Source organism: Hyperoodon ampullatus (genome assembly GCF_949752795.1).
Source record: "Hyperoodon ampullatus genome assembly, chromosome: 1".
NCBI classification, from domain to species: Eukaryota; Metazoa; Chordata; class Mammalia; order Artiodactyla; family Ziphiidae; genus Hyperoodon; species Hyperoodon ampullatus.
Window position 1 is genome coordinate 202,510,594 of NC_136914.1, and position 19,631 is coordinate 202,530,224.

General features: G+C 50.6%; 2 protein-coding genes across 6 annotated transcripts in view; one reads left to right on the forward strand and one right to left on the reverse strand.

Annotated features, from left to right (window-relative positions):
• Positions 1 to 19,631, reverse strand: part of ARMH3 (armadillo like helical domain containing 3) — a gene marked incomplete at its 3' end in the record, with an annotated part of 562,435 nt that overhangs the window by 228,775 nt on the left and 314,029 nt on the right. The window lies entirely within an intron of this gene.
• On the forward strand, positions 4,856 to 19,272 carry PPRC1 (PPARG related coactivator 1; the record flags this gene model as incomplete). 5 transcript variants are annotated; one of them, XM_079717664.1, is made up of 14 exons in its annotated part: positions 4,856 to 5,008; positions 8,870 to 9,058; positions 9,599 to 9,748; positions 9,869 to 9,970; positions 10,083 to 12,996; positions 13,287 to 13,340; positions 14,164 to 14,221; positions 14,992 to 15,062; positions 16,064 to 16,781; positions 17,747 to 17,896; positions 18,007 to 18,073; positions 18,197 to 18,318; positions 18,562 to 18,713; positions 18,999 to 19,272. In XM_079717664.1, 14 exons carry the CDS (start codon positions 4,856 to 4,858, stop codon positions 19,100 to 19,102), a joined length of 5,004 nt encoding a protein of 1,667 aa, XP_079573790.1. In that variant the 3' UTR covers positions 19,103 to 19,272. The 5 variants fall into 5 exon arrangements, with proteins under 5 accessions (XP_079573790.1, XP_079573791.1, XP_079573789.1 ...); XM_079717665.1 differs by having other exon boundaries at positions 9,602 to 9,748; XM_079717663.1 differs by having other exon boundaries at positions 9,602 to 9,748; positions 14,995 to 15,062.

A 19,631-nucleotide genomic window follows, 5' to 3' on the forward strand; every position in this document is an offset into this window, starting at 1 on the left:
GATTCAGGTCTTACTTCAAATATCTCCTCCTCCTTACCTGATCCCACCATATGAAATAAAATTGTCCCCTCTTACCTTTTACAGTCTCCATCCCATTTATTTTCTTTTTTTTCCCCATGCAGGATTTTAGTTCCCCAACCAGGGATTGAACCCGTGCCCCCTGAATTGGGAGCACAGTCTTAACCACTGGACCGCCAGGGAAGTCCCATCCCATTTCTTTTTTTTAAATTAATTAATTCATTTATTTTTGGCTGCGTTGGGTCTTCGTTGCTGCATGTGGCTTTCTCTAGTTGCAGCGCGCAGACCTATTGCGGTGGCTTCTTGTTGCACAGCACAGGTTCTAGGCGCGCAGCCTTCCATAGTTGCAGCACACAGGCTCAGTAGTTGTGACATGCGGGCTCAGTAATTGTGGCATGCGAGCAGGCGGATTCTTAACCACTGTGCCACCAGGGAAGTCCCCCATTTATTTTCTGATAGCCATTCTGGTGCTCTGAAATTATTTTGACTCTTTGTTTACTTGGAGATTGTCTCCCTACTAGAATGTGAGCTCTGTTAGGGAGGGTTTTTTTGTTTTTGTGTGTTTGTTGGTCTGTTTTGCCATTGCTGTATCTCCAGTGCCTAAAACATTGCCTGGCGCATAGTAGGCACTCAATAAATAAACCAGAATGTTGATTTGTTAATTCACACTGAGAAATATATGTCATGTGAACTGGGCATTTTGTCTCACTTGATCATCTCACTCTCCCCATAGAAAATGATATGGGAAATCAGTTATTATAATAAGATGAGTCTTTGGTGAATGTGGAGTCAGGCAAAGATGTGATTGACACCCAATATTTGGTGGCCTGTGTCTCTGAGGTTTTCCTTCCTAGCCCTTAGGAATGCACCAGCCAAGGGGACTAGTAGCCACAGCACTCCTGTCTAGGTGGCAGTGGAGACCTAGAGATATATTCTTATCTTTTTTAGTAGATTCCATGCAGACACCACATGTAGGTGAATATTGTTTTATCATATGCTGAATAAAGAAAAAAGGGCACAGCTTTCTGCTTTCTTTAACATTACTCTTCTTCCCAGAGCCTAATCCTTATAATAATGACCATAATTAGTGCCCAAATCACCAGCATTTACAGAGCATCTCTTAGAGAATGTTTCTTCAACAGAGGAAGAATTGTGCCACCCTGTATTGGTTCTTACTGATTTCTCACTGGCAAATTATTTCTAAGTTTATTGGAAATAAACTTTATTGTTGCCCTATTTTATAGGGAAAATTGTGAACAGATTCACTTCACCCAAAAGGTTAGTAAGGGACTTCCCTGGTGGTCCAGAGGTTAACACCCTGTGCTTCCACTGCAAGGGGCATGGGTTTGATCCTTGGTCAGGGAACTAAGATCCTACATGCCTCGGGGCAAGTAAGCCAGGGTGCCACAACTACTGAGCTCGCGGGCCTCAACTAGAGAGCCTGTGTGCCGCAAACTAGAGAGCCCACGCACTCTGGAAGCTGCACGCCACAACTACAGAGCCCATGCGTGCTGCACCACAACTAGAGAGAAGCCCTCACACCATAACGAAGGGCCAGGGTGCCTCAATGAAAGATCCCGCATGCCTCAACAAAGATCCCACGTGCTGCAACTAAGACCCAACACAGCCCAAAAAATTAAATAAATAAATAAATAATAAATTTTTAAAAAAATTAAAAAAAAAAGAAACTAACTAAAAGGAAGTTGTATTAGTCTTCCCAGGCTTCCATAACAGGATACCACAGACTAAGTGGCTTAAAGAACAGAAATTTATTTTCTCACAGCTCTGGAGTTTGGAAGATTAAGATCAAGGAGCTGGCAGGGCTGGTTTCTAGTGAGACCTCTTTCCTTGGCTTGCAGGTGTCTCTTCCTCTTCTGCAACCAGTCCTAGTGGATTAGACCCCCTGCCTTTATTATGTCATTTATCCTTAATTACCTTTTTTTTTTTTTTTTGCGGTACGCAGGCCTCTCACTGCCGTGGCCTCTCCCGTTTTGGAGCATGGGCTCCGGACACGCAGGCTCAGTGGCCATGGCCCACGGGCCCAGCCGCTCCGCGGCACGTGGGATATTCCCGGACCGGGGCACAAACCCGTGTCCCCTGCATCGGCAGGCGGACCCTCAACCACTGCGCCACCAGGGAAGCCCCCTTAATTACCTTTTTAAAGGCTCTATCTCCAAATATAGTCATATTGGGTGTGGAACCCTTCAACATATGAATTTTGCCCATGGTGAGGGGGGGATGACACACACAATTCAGTCCATAACAAGAGGTCCTCTCCTCTCGTGAATTTTTTGTGGGAATGTGTATTATTTTTTATTTTTTTAATACTTTGTGCCCCATGGCATGTAAAATCTTAGTTCCCTGACCAGGGATTGAACCTGTGTCCCTTGCAGTGGAAGCGCAGAGTTCCAACCACTGGACCACCAGGGAATTCCCTGGGAATGTGTATTAATACAACCTTCCTGAAGGGCAATTTGGCATTGTCCACCGGAATTTCAAATGTACATACATATATACCCTTTAACTCAGCAATCTCCTTTCAAGGAAACTATTCCATAGAAAGAGTGTACAAAAACACAAAGATTTAAAAAAAAGGGAATTCCTTGGGAGTCCAGTGCTTAGGACTCAGCGCTTCCACTGCAGGGGGTGTGGGTTCCATTCCTGGTCAGGGAACTAAGATCCCACGGCAAAAAAAAGGAAAGATACATGTACAAGAATGTTCACTGTAACTTAATTTGTAATAGTGAAAAACTAGAAATCACAAATATAATTTAAATAATGATAATGATATTAAATTATATATTCAAATAATGATATATTCTTTTAATGGAACTGGTACTCACCAAGATCTCAGTATATATTGGTTAATGAATGGACAAACATATTGTTACATGAAAAAAAAGCAAGTTATAGAACCATACATGTGGAATGGTCCCATTTTTGAACAAAGGTCAATATGTGTCCCTATACATTTTTTTTAAGGTTAAAAAAAACACTTTTGGGCATTCCCTGGTGGTCCAGTGGTTAGGACTCCACGATCTCACTGCCGAGGGCCTGGGTTCAATCCCTGGTCAGGGAACTAAAATCCCACAAGTCACACGGAGCGGCCAAAAGAAAAACAAAATAAAACAAAACCTTTTTATTTAGAGGGGCTGAAATGATTGTACGCTAATTAGAACAGCTAGGTTGTATAACAAATAACTTGAAAATTCCCTATTGATATTCTCCAAGAGTTAGATTCCATTACACGTGACTTGTTCTTTCTTTGGGCCTGGAAAAAATATACACAACTGCTCCCGTTGCGGAGCATAGGCTCCGGACGCGCAAGCTCAGCGGCCATGGCTCACGGGCCTAGCTGCTCCGCGGCATGTGGGATCTTCCCGGACCGGGGCACGAACCCATGTCCCCTGCATCGGCAGGCAGACTCTCAACCACTGCGCCACCAGGGAAGCCCTACACAACTGATTTTTGACGAATAATTTATTCCTCCCTTTCCCATGTTTAGAAATCCTTATGATCCCTCAGTTCCTTCTGGAACAAACTTTCCTCTTCTTCTCCGGCCAGCCCCAGTGGGTTCACCTATACAGGCTCTGGGACTAGGACAGGAAGTAATGTTTGAATGTTTCTTCACTGGGACCTATACGTTTTTATATACATAGAAAAAGTGTGGCTGAATACACACCAAAGGTGACAAGGGTTAAATCTGGGGACTGGAATTTGCAGGCCAAGTATATTTCTTACTTAAATAGTTTTGTAGTCTTTGAAGTGATTTTTAAACTTTTGTAATACAAAACTTTTTTAAAAAATAAGAAAACAGGGACTTCCCTGGTGGCACAATGGTTAAGACTCTGCACTCCCAATTCAGGGGGCCTGGGTTCCATCCCTGCGCAGGGAACTAGATCCCACATGCATGCCGCAACCAAGAGTTCGCATGCCACAACTAAGAAGCCCATGTGCCACAACTAAGGAGCCCACAAGCTGCAACTAAGGAGCCTGCCTGCTGCAACAAAGACCCGGCACAAGCACATAAACAAATAAATATTTTAAAAAAAGAAAACAATATGAAGTAGCTTCTAAAAGGCAAATGAGTAAATAATAGACATAGTGATGGACTGTAGAAATACAGAGAGGGATCAAGGTTGGCTGGGATGACGAAAAGGTCTTTCCAGGATAAAATAGGGCATCAAAGATGTTTTGAGGCTAAAGTTTTCCACAAGGCAGGAAAACACCTGTTGTATTTGGAAGATAGCAAGATGATCTGCAGTAGCAGGAAGTAAATTTGGTAATGAGACACCAACGTGGGTTTCTGAGTAGCTCAGAGAGACATCGATAATGCTGTGTTCTAAGATTAAACTCACGGTAGTGCTGCAGTGTAGCGGGTGAGGCTTAGCTCCTGGAGTGCGGGTGCCCACGAGGGGGTGCTGTTTCAAAACACAGGCCCACTTGGACTAAGGAGAAAGGAACGTGCAGCAGGTAAAACGTCAGACAAAGAGGGAGTTCTGACAGTTGGACAAATTGGGAAAATAAAAAGATACGCAAAAGGTAATTATCCCCTTATTACCTCGCGCTCCCCAACTAGGTCCCCCCGCGCAACACAAAATTATGCATTACAGTATGCCTATACCACGTGCCACTCAGGCTCTGCTGAATGCGACTACTACTCCCAGGCTCCCTCGTGAGGCCAGTGCCCTCTTCCTGGGTCAAATGGGTATCGGCGCTCAGTCTTCTGGGATCCGTAGTCTTGCAGTGTCTCTCGGGAGTTGTAGTTCCCTTCCCACAATCGGTTGGGCGAGGCGGCGCCGGCGATCAGAGCTGCGCCGGGTGTTCAGGGGCCAAGATGGCGGCGCGCCGGGGACTGAGAGACGGAGTCGCGCCGCCTCTGAGTGGCGGCTCCGGCCCCGACCCTGGCGGTGGAGTGCGCAGCAGCGGTTGGGGGAGTCGGAGCCAAGCGCCGTATGGCAGTGTGGGCGCTGTGAGTGGCGGAGAGCAGGTGAGACTGGCGGGCGGCCCGCGGCTGGCAGCAAAGCGGCGTGTGCCGGGTGGTGACACGTGGACGCCACAGGAAAGGGAAGAAGCGTTCGGGAGTCGATGCCGGGTGGCTGCGGAAGACGGATTGGACCGAGCGGACCTGGGTCGTTTGCTGGGGGGATGCGGGCAAAGGCGGGTCCTTATGGCCATTCCTCCGGAACGCCGGAGGGGCAGAGCAGGGTGTCGGAAACCTGGTCCCTGTGTGTGGGGGGACTCGGACTTAGAGTAATAGAGTAAGACCTCCCTCTAAGGATGCCGAGTGGGGACTGCCTGTAGCCCAGCGCCGCAGTGCCTTTTCGGAGCCACGTGGGGTGGGGGGAGCGATTTTCCCGGGATAATTTGTCTGCTTCCCCTCCCCCTCTAGGCGGCCCCGGCACCCACGTGGGTTGGGCGGGGGGGTGGAGGCCCTCGGGTCCACGTGGGGGCGGGGAGGGGATGTCCACGTGGCTCCCGCTCCAGGCTGCCGGGCATCTCGTATCGGCGTTGGAGCCGCACTGCCGGGAACTGGGTGTGTCTCAGCCGGTCCCGCCATCTCCGATCGGCGCTGGGGGCCCCAGGCTGGGAAGGAAGGTAGGGGCTGCTAGAATCAACTTTGCCCAGAGCCTTGGAGGAGTTTTTTTCTTTTTTCTTTGGTCCGCATCGCCTCTCGACAACGGATGGTAAAGGACTTTACAGGTGTGCGGGTAGTCTGTTCCCTGCGGATGGCGGAGTGTGTTGGGGAGGGTAGGGGGCTGAGGTTGAAGGGCTGTGGAGTGGCGGCCTCTGTCCGACCGGCTTGGGGTGGGTTGTGAGGCATGGGCACTGGCGTTTTTGTTGCCTGCAGTCCTGCCTCGTTCGTGATTCAAGGGGCATGGGAGGTGTCAACATTTACATGGCACAGGCTTAAGTCAGGAAAGGGAATCCTCTCCTTCCCTCACTTTTCCTCAAGCATCTTTTTTGAGGAGGCAGCTAAGGCCTGCTCCTGTGAATTGATACAGACAAATTTGAGATAGTCTGTGTTTAAGCTTCTCTGGAATTTGTGCTGGGGATGGCAAAAGTTGGAGGCGATCTGAGAACTACTCAACACTAGTTGAACGTTTACTAAATGGTGGGGGGGGACATTCTTTGTCATACTCTTTTTTTCCTGGTCTTCAGTTCTCCATACTTGAAAGTGTTATCGTCCCACTCCTCACCAGGGCTTCTTAAAAGTTCCCACCCAGAGTGGAGGTCGGCAAGACTTAGTTTGAACTGTTATCTCTCTTAAGCAATTAAGCTGAGTCCTTGAAAGCTTTTTTTTTTTTTTTTTCTTTTTTGGTTTCTAGGTGGGAGTTGGGCTGCTGGCTGCCAGGTAATATCAGTTCTAGCAGACCAATCCAGGCCCTGGGGGTGGGGGTGGGGAGTGGCTTCTGGGGCTCTAACTTGGGAGCTGCCCACCTGCTCTTCCTTTATTTTCTCAGAGGCCACATCTTGTGGGGCTGGTGCTGCCCACCCTTTGGGGGAGAGGCAGGAAGTATCCATGATCCAGCTGTAGTCCAAGTTAGGTAGTCATTTGGGGTTGGAGAGGGTCTTATGGAGAGATTGTTCACCACAGACACACACACACAAAGATGACTATGTGGAAGCTAGTCAATCAGCCAGCAACTTACTGAAATTCTGTTATGTTTAGACATAGGGGGATTCTGTGGTAAACCACACATGGTCCCTGTCCTCCAGGATCTTATGTTTTAGATAGACAATAAATAATGATGAGGGGGACAGAGGAAAGTGCAGCATATTATATAATCAGCAGTAGTAATCTACCTTGCAGGGTCTGGGAAGAGACATTTTAAGGTGAGATTGTGGGGGGGCGGAGAGGAGGGGGAGCTTTCCTCAGAGGGAACAGTATGTGAAGGCCTTGAGGTGGGAGAGAACATGGCTTATTGGAGAAACCCCTATGGCTGGTGTATACAGAGACAGAGTGGTGAGAGAAAACACGCTGGAGGAGTCTGGTGGGGAATACCAGGACCACTGTAAGCCATTTAAGGACTTTAAACCTAGTGCTAAGAGCAGGAAGATGCCCTTGGAGGGGATTAGAGAGTGTCTCAAGAGGTGATCAAATGTGTATTTTCACGTTTGTAGCTGGTTTTGAACCCTGCAGGGACAAGCCGGATATGGGAAAGCCAGTCGGGAAGTTGTTAAAGTTAAGAGATGCTGGTGGCTGGCACACTCTTAGCCTGGGCTTATCCTCTCCATGATCTTGGTACTCTGGGAGCTGTGCTGTTTGGGGTTTGAGGGGAGGGATGGGTGAGGTCAGGTAAAGAGGGGCTTCTCTGACTGGGGCTCCAGTACCTGCCTGATGGAAGTGGTGATGAGTGGTTCATAAAGCTGGACATTGTCTTGAGATTCTGGCCTAGTAGCTGGGTCAGGTAGGTGGCAGGGCAAGAGATGCAGCCTCTTTGCTCACCTGGAAGTGTTTGCTGAGCGAGGTGCTATTCAGCTGCTAGTTGTAATTACAGGATTGTGAAGGCTTGGGAGGAATTAGTGCCTAAAACCTGCCACCTTTTACTTCATCTCTGGGCCTGGTCTCCTAAAGTGTCTCTATCTATCCTTTTCTCTCGTTGGGCATTGTTACTCTTCAGCTTGATTAGGAGGGTGGTGGGGTGCAGTCACACCTGTTGCTTTTTTTTTTCTTTTGGAAGAGGTACAGAGTTTCCCTTTGCTGCCAAAGGAGAGGTAAGACTGGCTTGTCCGTGTTTGTTCCTGTTCTCTGGCCTTGGCATCATCTATAATTTCGTATAGTGGAGATACCCCTGCCTCTGGCCTCTGGCCTTGCCAGCGCTTCCAGCCACTTCTGGTCCTGCCCACGCCCACACTCTTGACAGGCCTGGGCGGATGGCTCCCTACCTGACAAGGCTGAAGATGTTGTTAGTTCTCAGGGAAGAGGTGGGGTGGGGCGGGGCTTTTCCATCCACAGAATCAAGCTTTCTCTTCTTTTGCTCTAACCTGGTTGGGGTAGGGAAGAGACTTTTCCCTTGGAACTACCTTTGAGAGGTTGGGTGGCACACTGTAGAGCCTTCAAAACAGAAGTTCAAAATAAGTGTGACTCTCAGCTGTGTATACTGTGATGCACTGTGCCAGGCATGGTGGGTGACCAGGAAGTATAAGCACAGTTTAAACCCTTCCAAGAGCCAAAAAAAATATAAGCTAATAGAATACAAAGGGTTATTTGCCCCAAAGGAACTTGGAATATTGTTTTAGTAATGATGCAAGGAATGTCATGGGGTAGGGAAGGGGGTAGGATGTGATTGCCAGAAAGGTGAGCGGTATAGGAGCATGTATGAATTCGGGGTGTGAGGAGAGATGCATTGGGGAAGCCTGAGGTATCTTCTTGAAGAAGGTGGGATTTGAGCTAAGCAGAGAAGAGAGGCCTAAGTGGGATTTGAGGGAGGTAAGGTGGTTGTAATTGGAATTGCCTGCTTGCTGACCTCCTCTCCTTTGGTGTGCCCCTCAGAATGTCTGTCTTCATCACTGCCAGCAGATAACTCTTCTGAACAATCTTGGTCTTTTTGATGTTTTTATTCCCCAGTTTATCAATCTCTTGTGGTTCCAAGTGTTTCTGGATGGAGTCTAAACTTTTTTTTTTCCCAGAAGGTTCTTGAACACTGCCATCTGGTTGTGGCTGTGGCTCATAGTTTGTACTTCTCTCTGCCCAGCAAGTCCAGAGTGTGTTGGGGCTCCTGCTGAGTCTGAGGCCATTGGTGGAGGGCGCGGTACCTGGTTTAGAGTGTATAAATCAGCTGCCCCCGAGGGCCCATGCCCTGCAGCCTTCACTGTGCCTTTCTGACCTTATCCCCTTTTGCCCCAGGTGCTGCTGCATGAGGAGGGGGATGATTCTGGCTTTGTCAGTCTATCTCGGCTGGGCCCCTGTTTGAGGGACAAGGACTTAGAGATGGAGGAGCTGATACTGCAGGATGGGACACTGCTGGGGACCATGCACAGCTATATGGATGCCTCCCTCATCTCCCTCATTGAAGATTTTGGTGGCCTTGGAGAGGTGAGCTGGGGCTGAGCTTGGAGGTCTTCAGGCAGGAGCTTTGGCTCAGTGGCTCTGTTCTCCTAGCACCTTGGTTCCTAGATACTCAACCTGAGTCCTTGAAGTGTGTTTTTGTTTCTCAGTGAGAGTTGGGCTGCATCCCATGTAAGAGGATGCCCTGGCAGACTTGGATTATCATCCAAGGCCTTTCACCCTGCCTGGGCCCCTGACTTACATGTTCAGAGGGTTCTGATCTTTGTTTTGAGTCCAAGTCCAGCTTACCCAAGGGTTGTCTGCTGAGCATCCCACATCTTACCTGAGGGTGTAGGGAGTATGAAACATAAGTTCAAGACTCAATTTTGACAGGTCTCTGTTGACACTAGAGAGATGGTGGATGGTAGTAAATGAGATTGGAACCCATGCCTCCTGGTACTAACATCTCTCTCTGGCAAATTGAGCTGAACTGAGCCTGGGAGAGGGATTCTCTTGGCATCCAGTCCTTCTCAGTGGCCTGGGAGGTCATAGGGATGGTGGTGGGACCTTCCTGTTGTCTTTCCTGAGCAGAGCAGGTTATCTCTGGAGGACCAGAATGAAGTGTCACTGCTCACAGCTCTAACAGAGATCTTGGACAATGCAGATTCCGAGAACCTGTCTCCATTTGACAGCATTCCTGACTCAGAACTGCTTGTGTCACCTCGGGAGGGCTCCTCTGTAAGTGTGGGATGAGGGGAAGGGGGTGTGTGGTTGGTGCAAAGGTTAGAACCACATCCACGAGCCTACTCATAAAGTTCTGAAGCACAAACACATTTCAGGTCTTTTTCTCCCTTTTAGCTGCACAGGCTGCTCAGCCTCTCTCGGACACCCCCAGAACGTGACCTCATCACCCCGACTGACCCATTGGGGCCCAGCACAGGCAGTAGTAGAGTGAATGGGGTAAGCCTGACCTAGGGAGCCTCATGGACTCCCAGGGGGGAGGAGTATATGGGGACAGGTCTGGAAAAAGATATTCCTGGAGAAAACTCCTGTCTTATCTTCTCTCCTGTAGGTTGAGATGTCTCTCACAGATCCTCCTTGGGACTTCTCTCCACCCTCTTTCTTGGAGACCTCCTCCCCCAAGCTTCCTAGCTGGAGACCCCCAAGGTCAAGACCCCGATGGGGCCAGTCCCCACCTCCCCAGCAGCGTAGTGATGGGGAAGAAGAGGAGGAGGTGGCCGGCTTCAGCAGCAAGATGCTTGCTGGGGAGCTCAACAACTCTGTGAGCAGCATCGCAGACTTCCCCATGCACCTGGCCTGTCCCGAGGAGGAAGATAAAACAGCAGTAGCAGCAGAGATGGCAGTGCAGGCAGCTGGCGATGAGAGCATCTCCTCCCTGAGTGAGCTGGTGCGGGCCATGCACCCATACTGCCTGCCTAACCTCACCCACCTGACGGCACTTGAGGATGAGCTTCAAGAGCAGCCAGATGATTTGACGCTGCCTGAGGATTGTGTGGTGCTGGAGATTGTGGGCCAGGCGGCCACAGCTGGCAACGACCTGGAGATACCAGTTGTGGTGCGACAGATCCCTCCTGGACCCCAGCCTGTCCTCCTGGATGACTCGCTAGAGGCCAGTCCGGCCTTGCAGCTGCTCATGCCTACACTAGAGGCAGAGACAGAGGCTGCTGTGCCCAGGGAAGCTCTCTGCCCTGAGAAAGAGGGGTTGTCACTGGACTCAAAGGAAAAGCTGGAGTCAGCCTGCTTGCTGGAGCCCAGGGAGGTCATGGAGCCAATGGCACCCAAGGGGCCTCAGAACCCACCAGCCAACGCAATGCTAAGTTCCCAGAGAGCTCGAAAGGGCAGGAAGAAGAAGAGCAAGGAGCAGCCAGCTGCCTGTGCAGAAGGCTATGCCAGGAGGCTGAGGTCAGCCTCTCGTGGGCAGTCTACAGCAGTTACAGAGCTGACCTCTCAGGGAGGCAGCTTGCCTCAGGAGGACCTTCAAAGAGAGGTTGTGCCTCCCCGTGGTAGAGGGAAGCCTCGGGCTTGGGCTCGGGCCTGGGCAGCTGCCTTGGAGAAGCCTGGCTCTGGGAACTTGGAGAGTAGTGCTGGACAAGCTAGTCCTGCTAAAGAAGGTCCTCTAGACCTCTACCCCAGCCTGGTTGACCCCATCCAAGCCAACCCTGTTTCAACCCATCTCTCACTGGTTGACTCTGCTGAAGCTGACCCCATGCCACTTGACTCTGTTGAAGCTGATCCCACTGCGGTTGACCCTGATCCCACTGTGGCTGACCCTGTACCTGTTGACCCTAAACTGGTTGACCGTGCTTTAGCGAACTCAGAGCTGGTTGACCCTCTCCCAGCTGACCCAGTGCTGATTGACCCAGTTCTGGCTGACTCAGCAGCAGTTGACCGTGCAGTGGTTGTTTCCATCTCAGATGACTTGCCTCCAGTTGACCCTGTCCTAGCCAAGACAGTACAAGTTGACTCTCTTCCCAATGACCTGGCTCCAGTTGACCCTGTACTAGTTAAGTCTAGGCCAACTGATCCCAGACGTGGTGCAGTGTCATCAGCCCAGGGGAGTCCAGCCCCCCAGCTCCTCCTGGAGTCAGAGTCCTCAGACCCCCCAAAGGCCATCAATCCTGAAGTCAAGGAGGTCATGGGTCCTCTGAAGGGGGAAAGTGGTACTAGTGCCACAACCCAGGAAGCCAGGCCTCGGCCTCTTAGCCTATCTGAGTACCGGCGACGAAGGCAGCAGCGCCAAGCAGAGGCAGAAGAGAGGAACCCCCAGCCCCCAGCTGGGAAGTGGCCCAGCCTCCCGGAAACTCCCACAGGGCTGGCAGACATCCCTTGTCTTGTCCCACCAGCCCCAGCCAAGAAGACAACTCTGCAGAGAAGCCCTGAGGCTCCTTCTGAGGCTTGCTTTGCTCCTGTGGGTCCCAGCCCTGCCTCTCCTAGTCCTGAGCCACCTGCAAGCAAACCTATGGCCTCAACTCCCACTGAGCAGGTGCCATCCCAAGAGATGCTACTGCCAGCAAGACCTCCACCTCCTGCTGTGCAGTCCAAGCCCCCCACAATGCCCACTGCCCTGCCTTTTCCCACAGGTGGGCTGGGCATGACCCCCATGCTGCCCCTTCCCACAAATGGGCAAAATGTCCCCAGTCTGCCCCCACCACCCTTGCAGCCTCCTAGTGTTCCGATGCCTGTGGGGCCAGTGCCACCTGATCCCTTTACTCACTATGCCCCTGTGCCACCCTGGCCTTGTTATCCCCCCTTGTCCCCTTCTGGCTATCCGTGCTTGCCCCCTCCACCGACGGTGCCCCTAGTGTCTGGTACTCCAGGTGCCTATGCTGTGCCCTCCACTTGCAATGTGCCTTGGGTACCTCCTGCCCCAGTCCCACCTTATAGCTCCAGCTGTACCTATGGGCCCTTGGGATGGGGCCCAGGGCTGCAACACCCTCCATTCTGGCCTGCTGTTCCCCCACCTCCTTTGCCTCTAACCTCTGTTGGAAGAGCTGTTCCCTCACCCAAGGTGGAGCCCAGTGGCATCCCACCTGGCCCTCCTGATAGTGTACTGACTGTGCCGATGGCTCCTCCCCTCAGTCTTGGGGCAGCTGGCCAGGGAGCTCCACAGATAGAGCCCACCAAGGTGGAGGTCAAGCCAGTGCCTGCATCTCCCCATCTGAAACACAAGGTGTCCTCCCCGGTGCACAGCCCTCGGATCAAGGCTCCACCGTGTCTGCCTGCTGAGAGTGTGGCTGTTGAGGAGCCTGCATCAGAGAGGCTAAAGCCTGAGCCCCAGGAAGCTAGGCCCAGGGAGAAGGCACCCTCTCCTGTTGCCAAGGCTGTTCCCACATCTGCACCAAGGCAGAGCACTACCACCAAACTGCCTGCTGTCCACCCAGCCCGTCTAAGGACACTGTCCTTTCTGCCTACGCCACGTACCCAGGGTCCTGAGGATGTGGTACAGGCTTTCATCAGTGAGATTGGTGAGTGCCACACAGTTCTGTTGGTGTGAAGAATGGCATGGGGGTTGTGTGAGGAGTGTCCTCCATAAAACAGGATAAACTACCTTGATGGGGCTGGCCTTTGTTGGATTTCTTTGGAGAGTTCTTGAGAGGTAGGAGTCTGGGTTGGTTTGATTCTTTCTGCTTTGTGTTGCTGCCTTGGTTTACTTAGTACAGTGGGCATGGGGAGCCTAGGGGAAGAAGTGAGGTGATTTGAGACTTCTGGGACCTGTGTACTCAGTTGATAGGGGCTGTGTTGTATGCTTTCACAGGAATTGAGGCATCGGACCTGTCCAGTCTGCTGGAGCAATTTGAGAAATCAGAAGGTGAGGAAACCTGGGTAGCTTTGCTCCAACCCTTTTTTATTGATGTTTCCTTTGGTCCTAGCCCTGTAGTTGCTTAAACTGGGGGGAGGGAGAAGGGGAGTCTCAGCCACTAGAGCAGCCCCCAATTGGAATGGGAAGACAAGATTTACCTGTGACACAATCTAAGCCAGGGAGAGTGCTGGGTACAGCATGGCAAGAACTATAAAGAGTAGATGGATGGGGAGATTCAAGTGGGTTGGGTTATTTGGGGAGGTAGCTCTCCAGGTGAGCCTTGGAAGACAGGAATTCAGAGACTGGTGAGTAAAGGCAGAGGTATAGGAAAGATTGCATGTGGTATATTTGAAAGGCAATGGATAGCTCAGCTTCTCAGTACAAGGAATGGATCTAGGTGCTGCGGGAGATACTACGTCCTGTTCTCAGATGCGCTTATGGTCTGACTGGGGAGAAGAATTTGCAGAAATGACTGCTGAATTAGTAACAGGTATCTGTAGTACAAGGCAAAATAGATAATATAAGTGTAGATCAAGAGTAGGTTATAAGACTAGGAAGTTAGTTAGGTGGGTTATGTAGAGCCTGGAATGCTAGGCTTAGAAGTTTGGACTCCCCAGATTCAGTGGGGAGTGTGCTTGTTTCTGAGCAGAGGAGACATGATTAAAAATACACCTGGATACCCACTGGAGGAGAATGGATCTCTCTGGGGAGACCCAAATGGAGTATGTAGGCAAAATGGATTTTCCTCCTTTGGGTCTCAAAGCCAGCCCTTCTGCACCTCCTCAGTATGGAACATCTGGTTGGGCTTTTAACTAGTATGGTTTCTTTGCAGCCAAAAAGGAGTGCCCTCCCCCGGCTCCTGCTGACAGCCTGGCTGTAGGAAACTCAGGGTAAGTATGGGGACATGAGTGAGTTACCCTAGAGCTGTTGGTCAGCAGCTGGCCGGTACTCCAGGACTGTCAACTGGATGCCTCTGTTACAGGGACATTTAGTCCGCTCTAGTCTTTCCCTGTTCCCCACCCCTGGCTCAGCCCATCACTACAGGGTACTGTCTTGAGTGGTGAAGTAGGAGGATATATATGTACCATTCTCTGGCTGATTCCAGTCTGGGGTTCCAAATGGTGATGCCTTTTATCTTCTGGCAAGTCGTGCTTTTGGGGATTTCTTTCCTTTATTTAACAGGCGTTAAGGTTGCTCAACACTGGTAATGGTGTAAGAAAAAATGGGGGAGGATATTCATGGCTAGGGCTCCCCTGACTCCTTGGAGGGCACAGGCATCCTGGACCTCCTTGTTCCCCATTCTTCCAGCACCAAGAGGCCTTTTTTTTTTCCCATGTTCACGATACCCCATCCTGTTTTGCCAAGCATTTTTTCCTCCACATTGATTTTGGGTTGGTTTGAGCTGGGCACGAGAGACTCCTGGCTTGGAGGAGGTGGGGGTATTCAAGGTCATCCAGGAATTGGGCAGAGCTGAGTTGAGACCCAACCTACATAAAGTTCAGTCACTAAGACCCCTTTTGTGCTGAAGGAGAATGATTGGGGCAGTTTGTGCCCCCCATTCCTCTCTGCACGCACCCCTCTCCCATTGCTTTGTGAGCAAAGCAGATGTACAAGATGTTGAGGAGGCAATGAACCAGGCTTTCCCTTTTCCCCCCGCCAGCAGCGTTGACACTCCCCAGGAGAAGAGGCCCCTAGACCGGTTACAAGCCCCAGAACTGGCCAACGTGGCAGGTGGGTTCAGGGTGGGGAACTCTGCCTTTGATTAGTTTATGCAGCAAATGTTTTTAGAGCCTGCTCTGCACCAAGTGTGTGTAGGTGTTGGGGATACAGAGAGCTGATCCTCGTCCTTGATGTTCTCACAGTCCAGGGGGCAGATGTCAGATGTGTAAACAAATGAGCATGTTGAGTATCAGATGTTGTGTGTTAAAGAAGCCTGTGTGGCTTATAGTGGGGTCTGAAGAGGGACAGTCAGGGCAGGGTTATATAGAAGGTAATCGTCCAAGCGGAGGCTTGAGAAAATCACTGATACCAATCAGGTGGATTTATGGGCATTCTAGGTAGATGGAATGGCTTGAGTGAGCTGGAGAAGCAAAGCCAGCCCGGTATGTTTTGGGAAATTGTGAGTGGTTCATTTTGGCTGGAGTGTAGTGGTTGATCAGGGTGCTGGGCAGAGCTAAAGGAAGAGAGAAAGCTGGAGTGGAAAGCAGGAGGTCAGGTTATGGGAACTTTGAATGCCATGTTAAGCTGGTTGGACTTTATACTGTACATTGAAGAAGCAATTGAAAAAACTTTACCAGTTTGGTTTTTGGGTGCTCCCACCAGCAGGAATGTAGAAGACAGGTGGACAGGTGTGATGCCCGAGGTAGGAGGTTATTAGGAGACGATTACATGAGTTCAGGCAAGATGCAGCCCAGAAGTCAGGCAGTTCTGAGGGTGGGGGTGAGTCTAAGAATGAAGAGGTAGGACAGACAGGACCTGGCCACCGGCTAGGTTTGGGCAGTGAGAGGTTGAACAGTTCAGGAGGACTGTAGCTGGTTGGGTTTCTACTGCTGGTCTCCAAGATGGGGAACTCAGGGGAAGGAGCAGTTGTAACAGTGGGAGAAGTTGGGCTGTTGATCATTGTTAGTATACTCTGTGAGATGAAGTGGGGATCTCTGGAGCCTATATTCACAGTGTTTAGAAGTGTAGAATCGGATCTCATCCTGCTATCTCCATCCTCCCTCCCCTCACAGGGCTCACCCCTCCAGCTACCCCTCCCCATCAGTTATGGAAGCCCCTGGCTGCTGTCTCACTGCTGGCCAAAGCCAAATCTCCTAAGTCCACCGCCCAGGAGGGAACCCTGAAGCCTGAAGGAGTTACAGAGGCCAAACATCCAGCTGCAGCCTGCCTCCAAGAAGGGGTCCATGGCCCTAGTCCAGTCCATGTGGGCTCTGGGGACCATGACTATTGTGTCCGGAGTAGGACGCCCCCCAAAAAGACGCCTGCCCTAGTCATTCCAGAGGTGGGCTCCCGATGGAATGTCAAACGCCATCAGGATATCACCATCAAACCTGTCTTGTCCCTGGGCCCAGCCACCCCACTGCCCCCATGCACAGCTGCCTCCCAGAAGCCACTTGATCACAGGACTAGCAATGATCAGGCAGATCCTCCAGCCCCTTGCCTTGCCCCATCCACCTTGCTGTCCCCTGAGGCCTCACCCTGCCGGAATGACATGAACACTAGGACTCTCCCTGATCCCTCAGCCAAGCAGCAGTCAATGCGCTGTTATCGAAAAGCCTGCAGGTCAGCCAGCCCCCCAAGCCGGGGCTGGCAAGGCCGCCGTGGCCGCAGCAGCCGTTCTGTCAGCTCTGGGTCCAACCGGACCAGCGAAGCATCTTCCTCCTCATCCTCATCGTCGTCTTCCTCATCCCGGTCCCGGTCCCTCTCCCCGCCACACAAGAGGTGGCGAAGGTGAGCTCTGATGGCCTGTTAGGTTCTCTCCACTTTGGAAGTTCTCTCTCTGGTTTACTCTGAAAGCTTTAGCACATCGAATTTGATACTTTCAGGCAGTAAGGCTTCTATTTCTGTCTTTGGCTTTTGTCTTCTCCCCCTTTACTGGATTTGAAGGAGGCAAGCTGTGAGAAGATAGCTTCTATCCCCTGTTGGAGATTGGGATATCTCTGAGGTCTCCTCCTTCCTGGAGACCTGCCTTGGGGAGACAATTAGGGTTTGATCTTAACCACGTTGATTCCTTTGCATACTGTATCAGTCCTTATTTCTGCTGTTTTCCTGGTAGTATGTGGGGTGGTGGGCTAGTGTTAATGGCAAACAGTCCTTCCTTTAATCATCTGTTGAGGAAACAGTCTGGAACAGTTCCTTTGAGTGTCACTGTGGCCTCAGCTATTTTCTGGCAGTACCTTTTTCTCAGTAATAGACCCAAATTTTTCCACTTAATCAATGAAGAATTCTTGGTTTTTGATGCTGAAGCTTATCTTCAGAAATGTCCCCTACTACAGGTCTAGCGCATCCCCTAAATGCCATGTTCATAGTACTCCTATGAGACATATGAGGGGAGCAGGATCCCAGAGACCCAGGCCTGCCCCCCTCCCCACCTGCAGCTAATTGTAAGACCTAGGGCCCAGCCCTTTATCTCCGAGTCTCCATTATTTTTATTCTTTCTGATTTGTTAAATATTTTTCTATTTTTAATTTCATAATTGAAAATAAATATGATCTGTGCCCAAATACTCTAGAACATCTAAAGGTCATGAGGTTCTCGGTTTGGTCATCTGTGAAGAGTTCTTCTAGATCTCCTCTGCTCTGCTTTGCCTTTGGTCCTGAGCTTCCTGACAGGGAGGCAGGGCTGGGGCCAAGGTGAGGTAAGTGGAATATACGTGCACTGCTCCCAGCATTCCTTTGTGCCCCTTTGTTCTCCAGGTCCAGTTGCAGTTCCTCTGGACGTTCCCGAAGATGCTCTTCCTCTTCCTCCTCCTCATCTTCCTCCTCATCTTCCTCATCCTCATCATCTAGTTCCCGAAGTCGGTCCCGCTCTCCATCTCCTCGCCGGAGAAGTGACAGGAGGCGGCGGTGAGCATGTTTTCAGGGAGTCGGTGCATCTGGGGTGCAGGTGCCTAAGAGTTCTGAGACTTGAGCTGCCTAATGTCTGGGGCACTGATGGCACCTTCTTCTCTTGTCAGGTACAGTTCTTATCGTTCACACGACCATTACCAAAGGCAGAGAGTTCTGCAGAAGGAGCGTGCAATAGTGAGTAGAGGAACAGGTCCTGGGAGGAGAGGGCTTGTCCCTGAGCCACGACATGAGCTCAGAGAGCCGTCTGCAGCTGTGGCCTTGGCTCATGGTGTGTCAATTTTCCTTGACCTAACATAGGAAGAGAGAAGAGTGGTCTTCATTGGGAAGATACCTGGTCGCATGACTAGGTCAGAGCTGAAACAGAGGTTCTCTGTTTTCGGAGAGATTGAGGAGTGCACCATCCACTTCCGTGTCCAAGGGTGAGGTTGGGCCCTAAGGTCAGGATGTCCTGTCTCATTATCTATCTTGTTGCTTCTTTGTCTTTCCCCCTTGCTCTGGTGTGCTAGGCAATATAGGCACCTTCATTTCTACAGTTAGAGGGCTGGCAATTTGGGGAATGAGAAGAACCACCCCAGTCCATTACTGTACCCTGGTGAGCTGTCTCTTCTCCATGGCATGTGCCCAAATAGCCATGTCAGCCTCTGTCTCACCCTCCCCACCAGTGACAACTATGGCTTCGTCACTTACCGCTATGCCGAGGAGGCATTTGCAGCCATCGAGAGTGGCCACAAGCTGAGGCAAGCAGATGAACAGCCCTTTGATCTCTGCTTTGGGGGCCGCAGGCAGTTCTGCAAGAGAAGCTATTCTGATCTTGGTGAGTGGAGGGAGGCCCTGAGCCTTTGGTATCATCTCCTCCCTCAAAAGGTCCCCAGCCTTTTGAGAGGGGCGCTAGCTAGGCAGACTTGTCTTCCTCTGACATGTGAAGAGCCTAAGGGGTGGGATGAGAGGAGAAATGGGTGCTCACCTGTCTTTTGACTTAATATCCAGGTGATTTTAGCTCCATCCATTATAGACATGAGAGGTAGCTAGCCATTTGAGGACGCTGTGGTCGGGAGGTGTACTCAGAGACCTTGATGTTTGTCTCTCTCTACCTTTATAGACTCCAACCGGGAAGACTTTGACCCTGCTCCTGTAAAGAGCAAATTTGATTCTCTTGACTTTGACACATTGTTGAAACAGGCCCAGAAGAACCTCAGGAGGTAACCCTGGGCCCTTCTCCCCCACCCCCTTTTCTTTGGAGGTGCCCAACCTCCTCCATTCCCTCCCCCAGTCTAGGGGAGACAGCTGCTAGTGAGGAGATGACTGTTTTATAAAGAAATGGAAAAAAGTGAAATAAAAATGTGTTAAATCAGATTTTTTTAAAGTGGTATTTGTTTTTTATAATAGGCGTTGAAACACATTAACTTGCATTCCTATGTAAGATGGATGGGGTTGAGGCGTTCCCCCAGTGTGTGGAAAATCGAAGTCACTATGCAGACTAATAAACATGAACTAGAGGGAACTGCCAAGTGCTGTTGTGCTTCTTTCTATGGTAGTAGTGCCAGACAAGTCACTTTTCCTCTCTGAACACAACAGGGACATGCTTACCTCCATTTAATTCCTAGGACCCCTCTTTGGTCAGGTGTAGAATCCTGTTGTACTTGAAACTGCTCCTCAAGAGTGTTGTCAGTGAAATCAGTCATCTAGGAGTGCCTCCCAAACTTTAAAAAGGGCAGTTGAATCATCTGGAGAT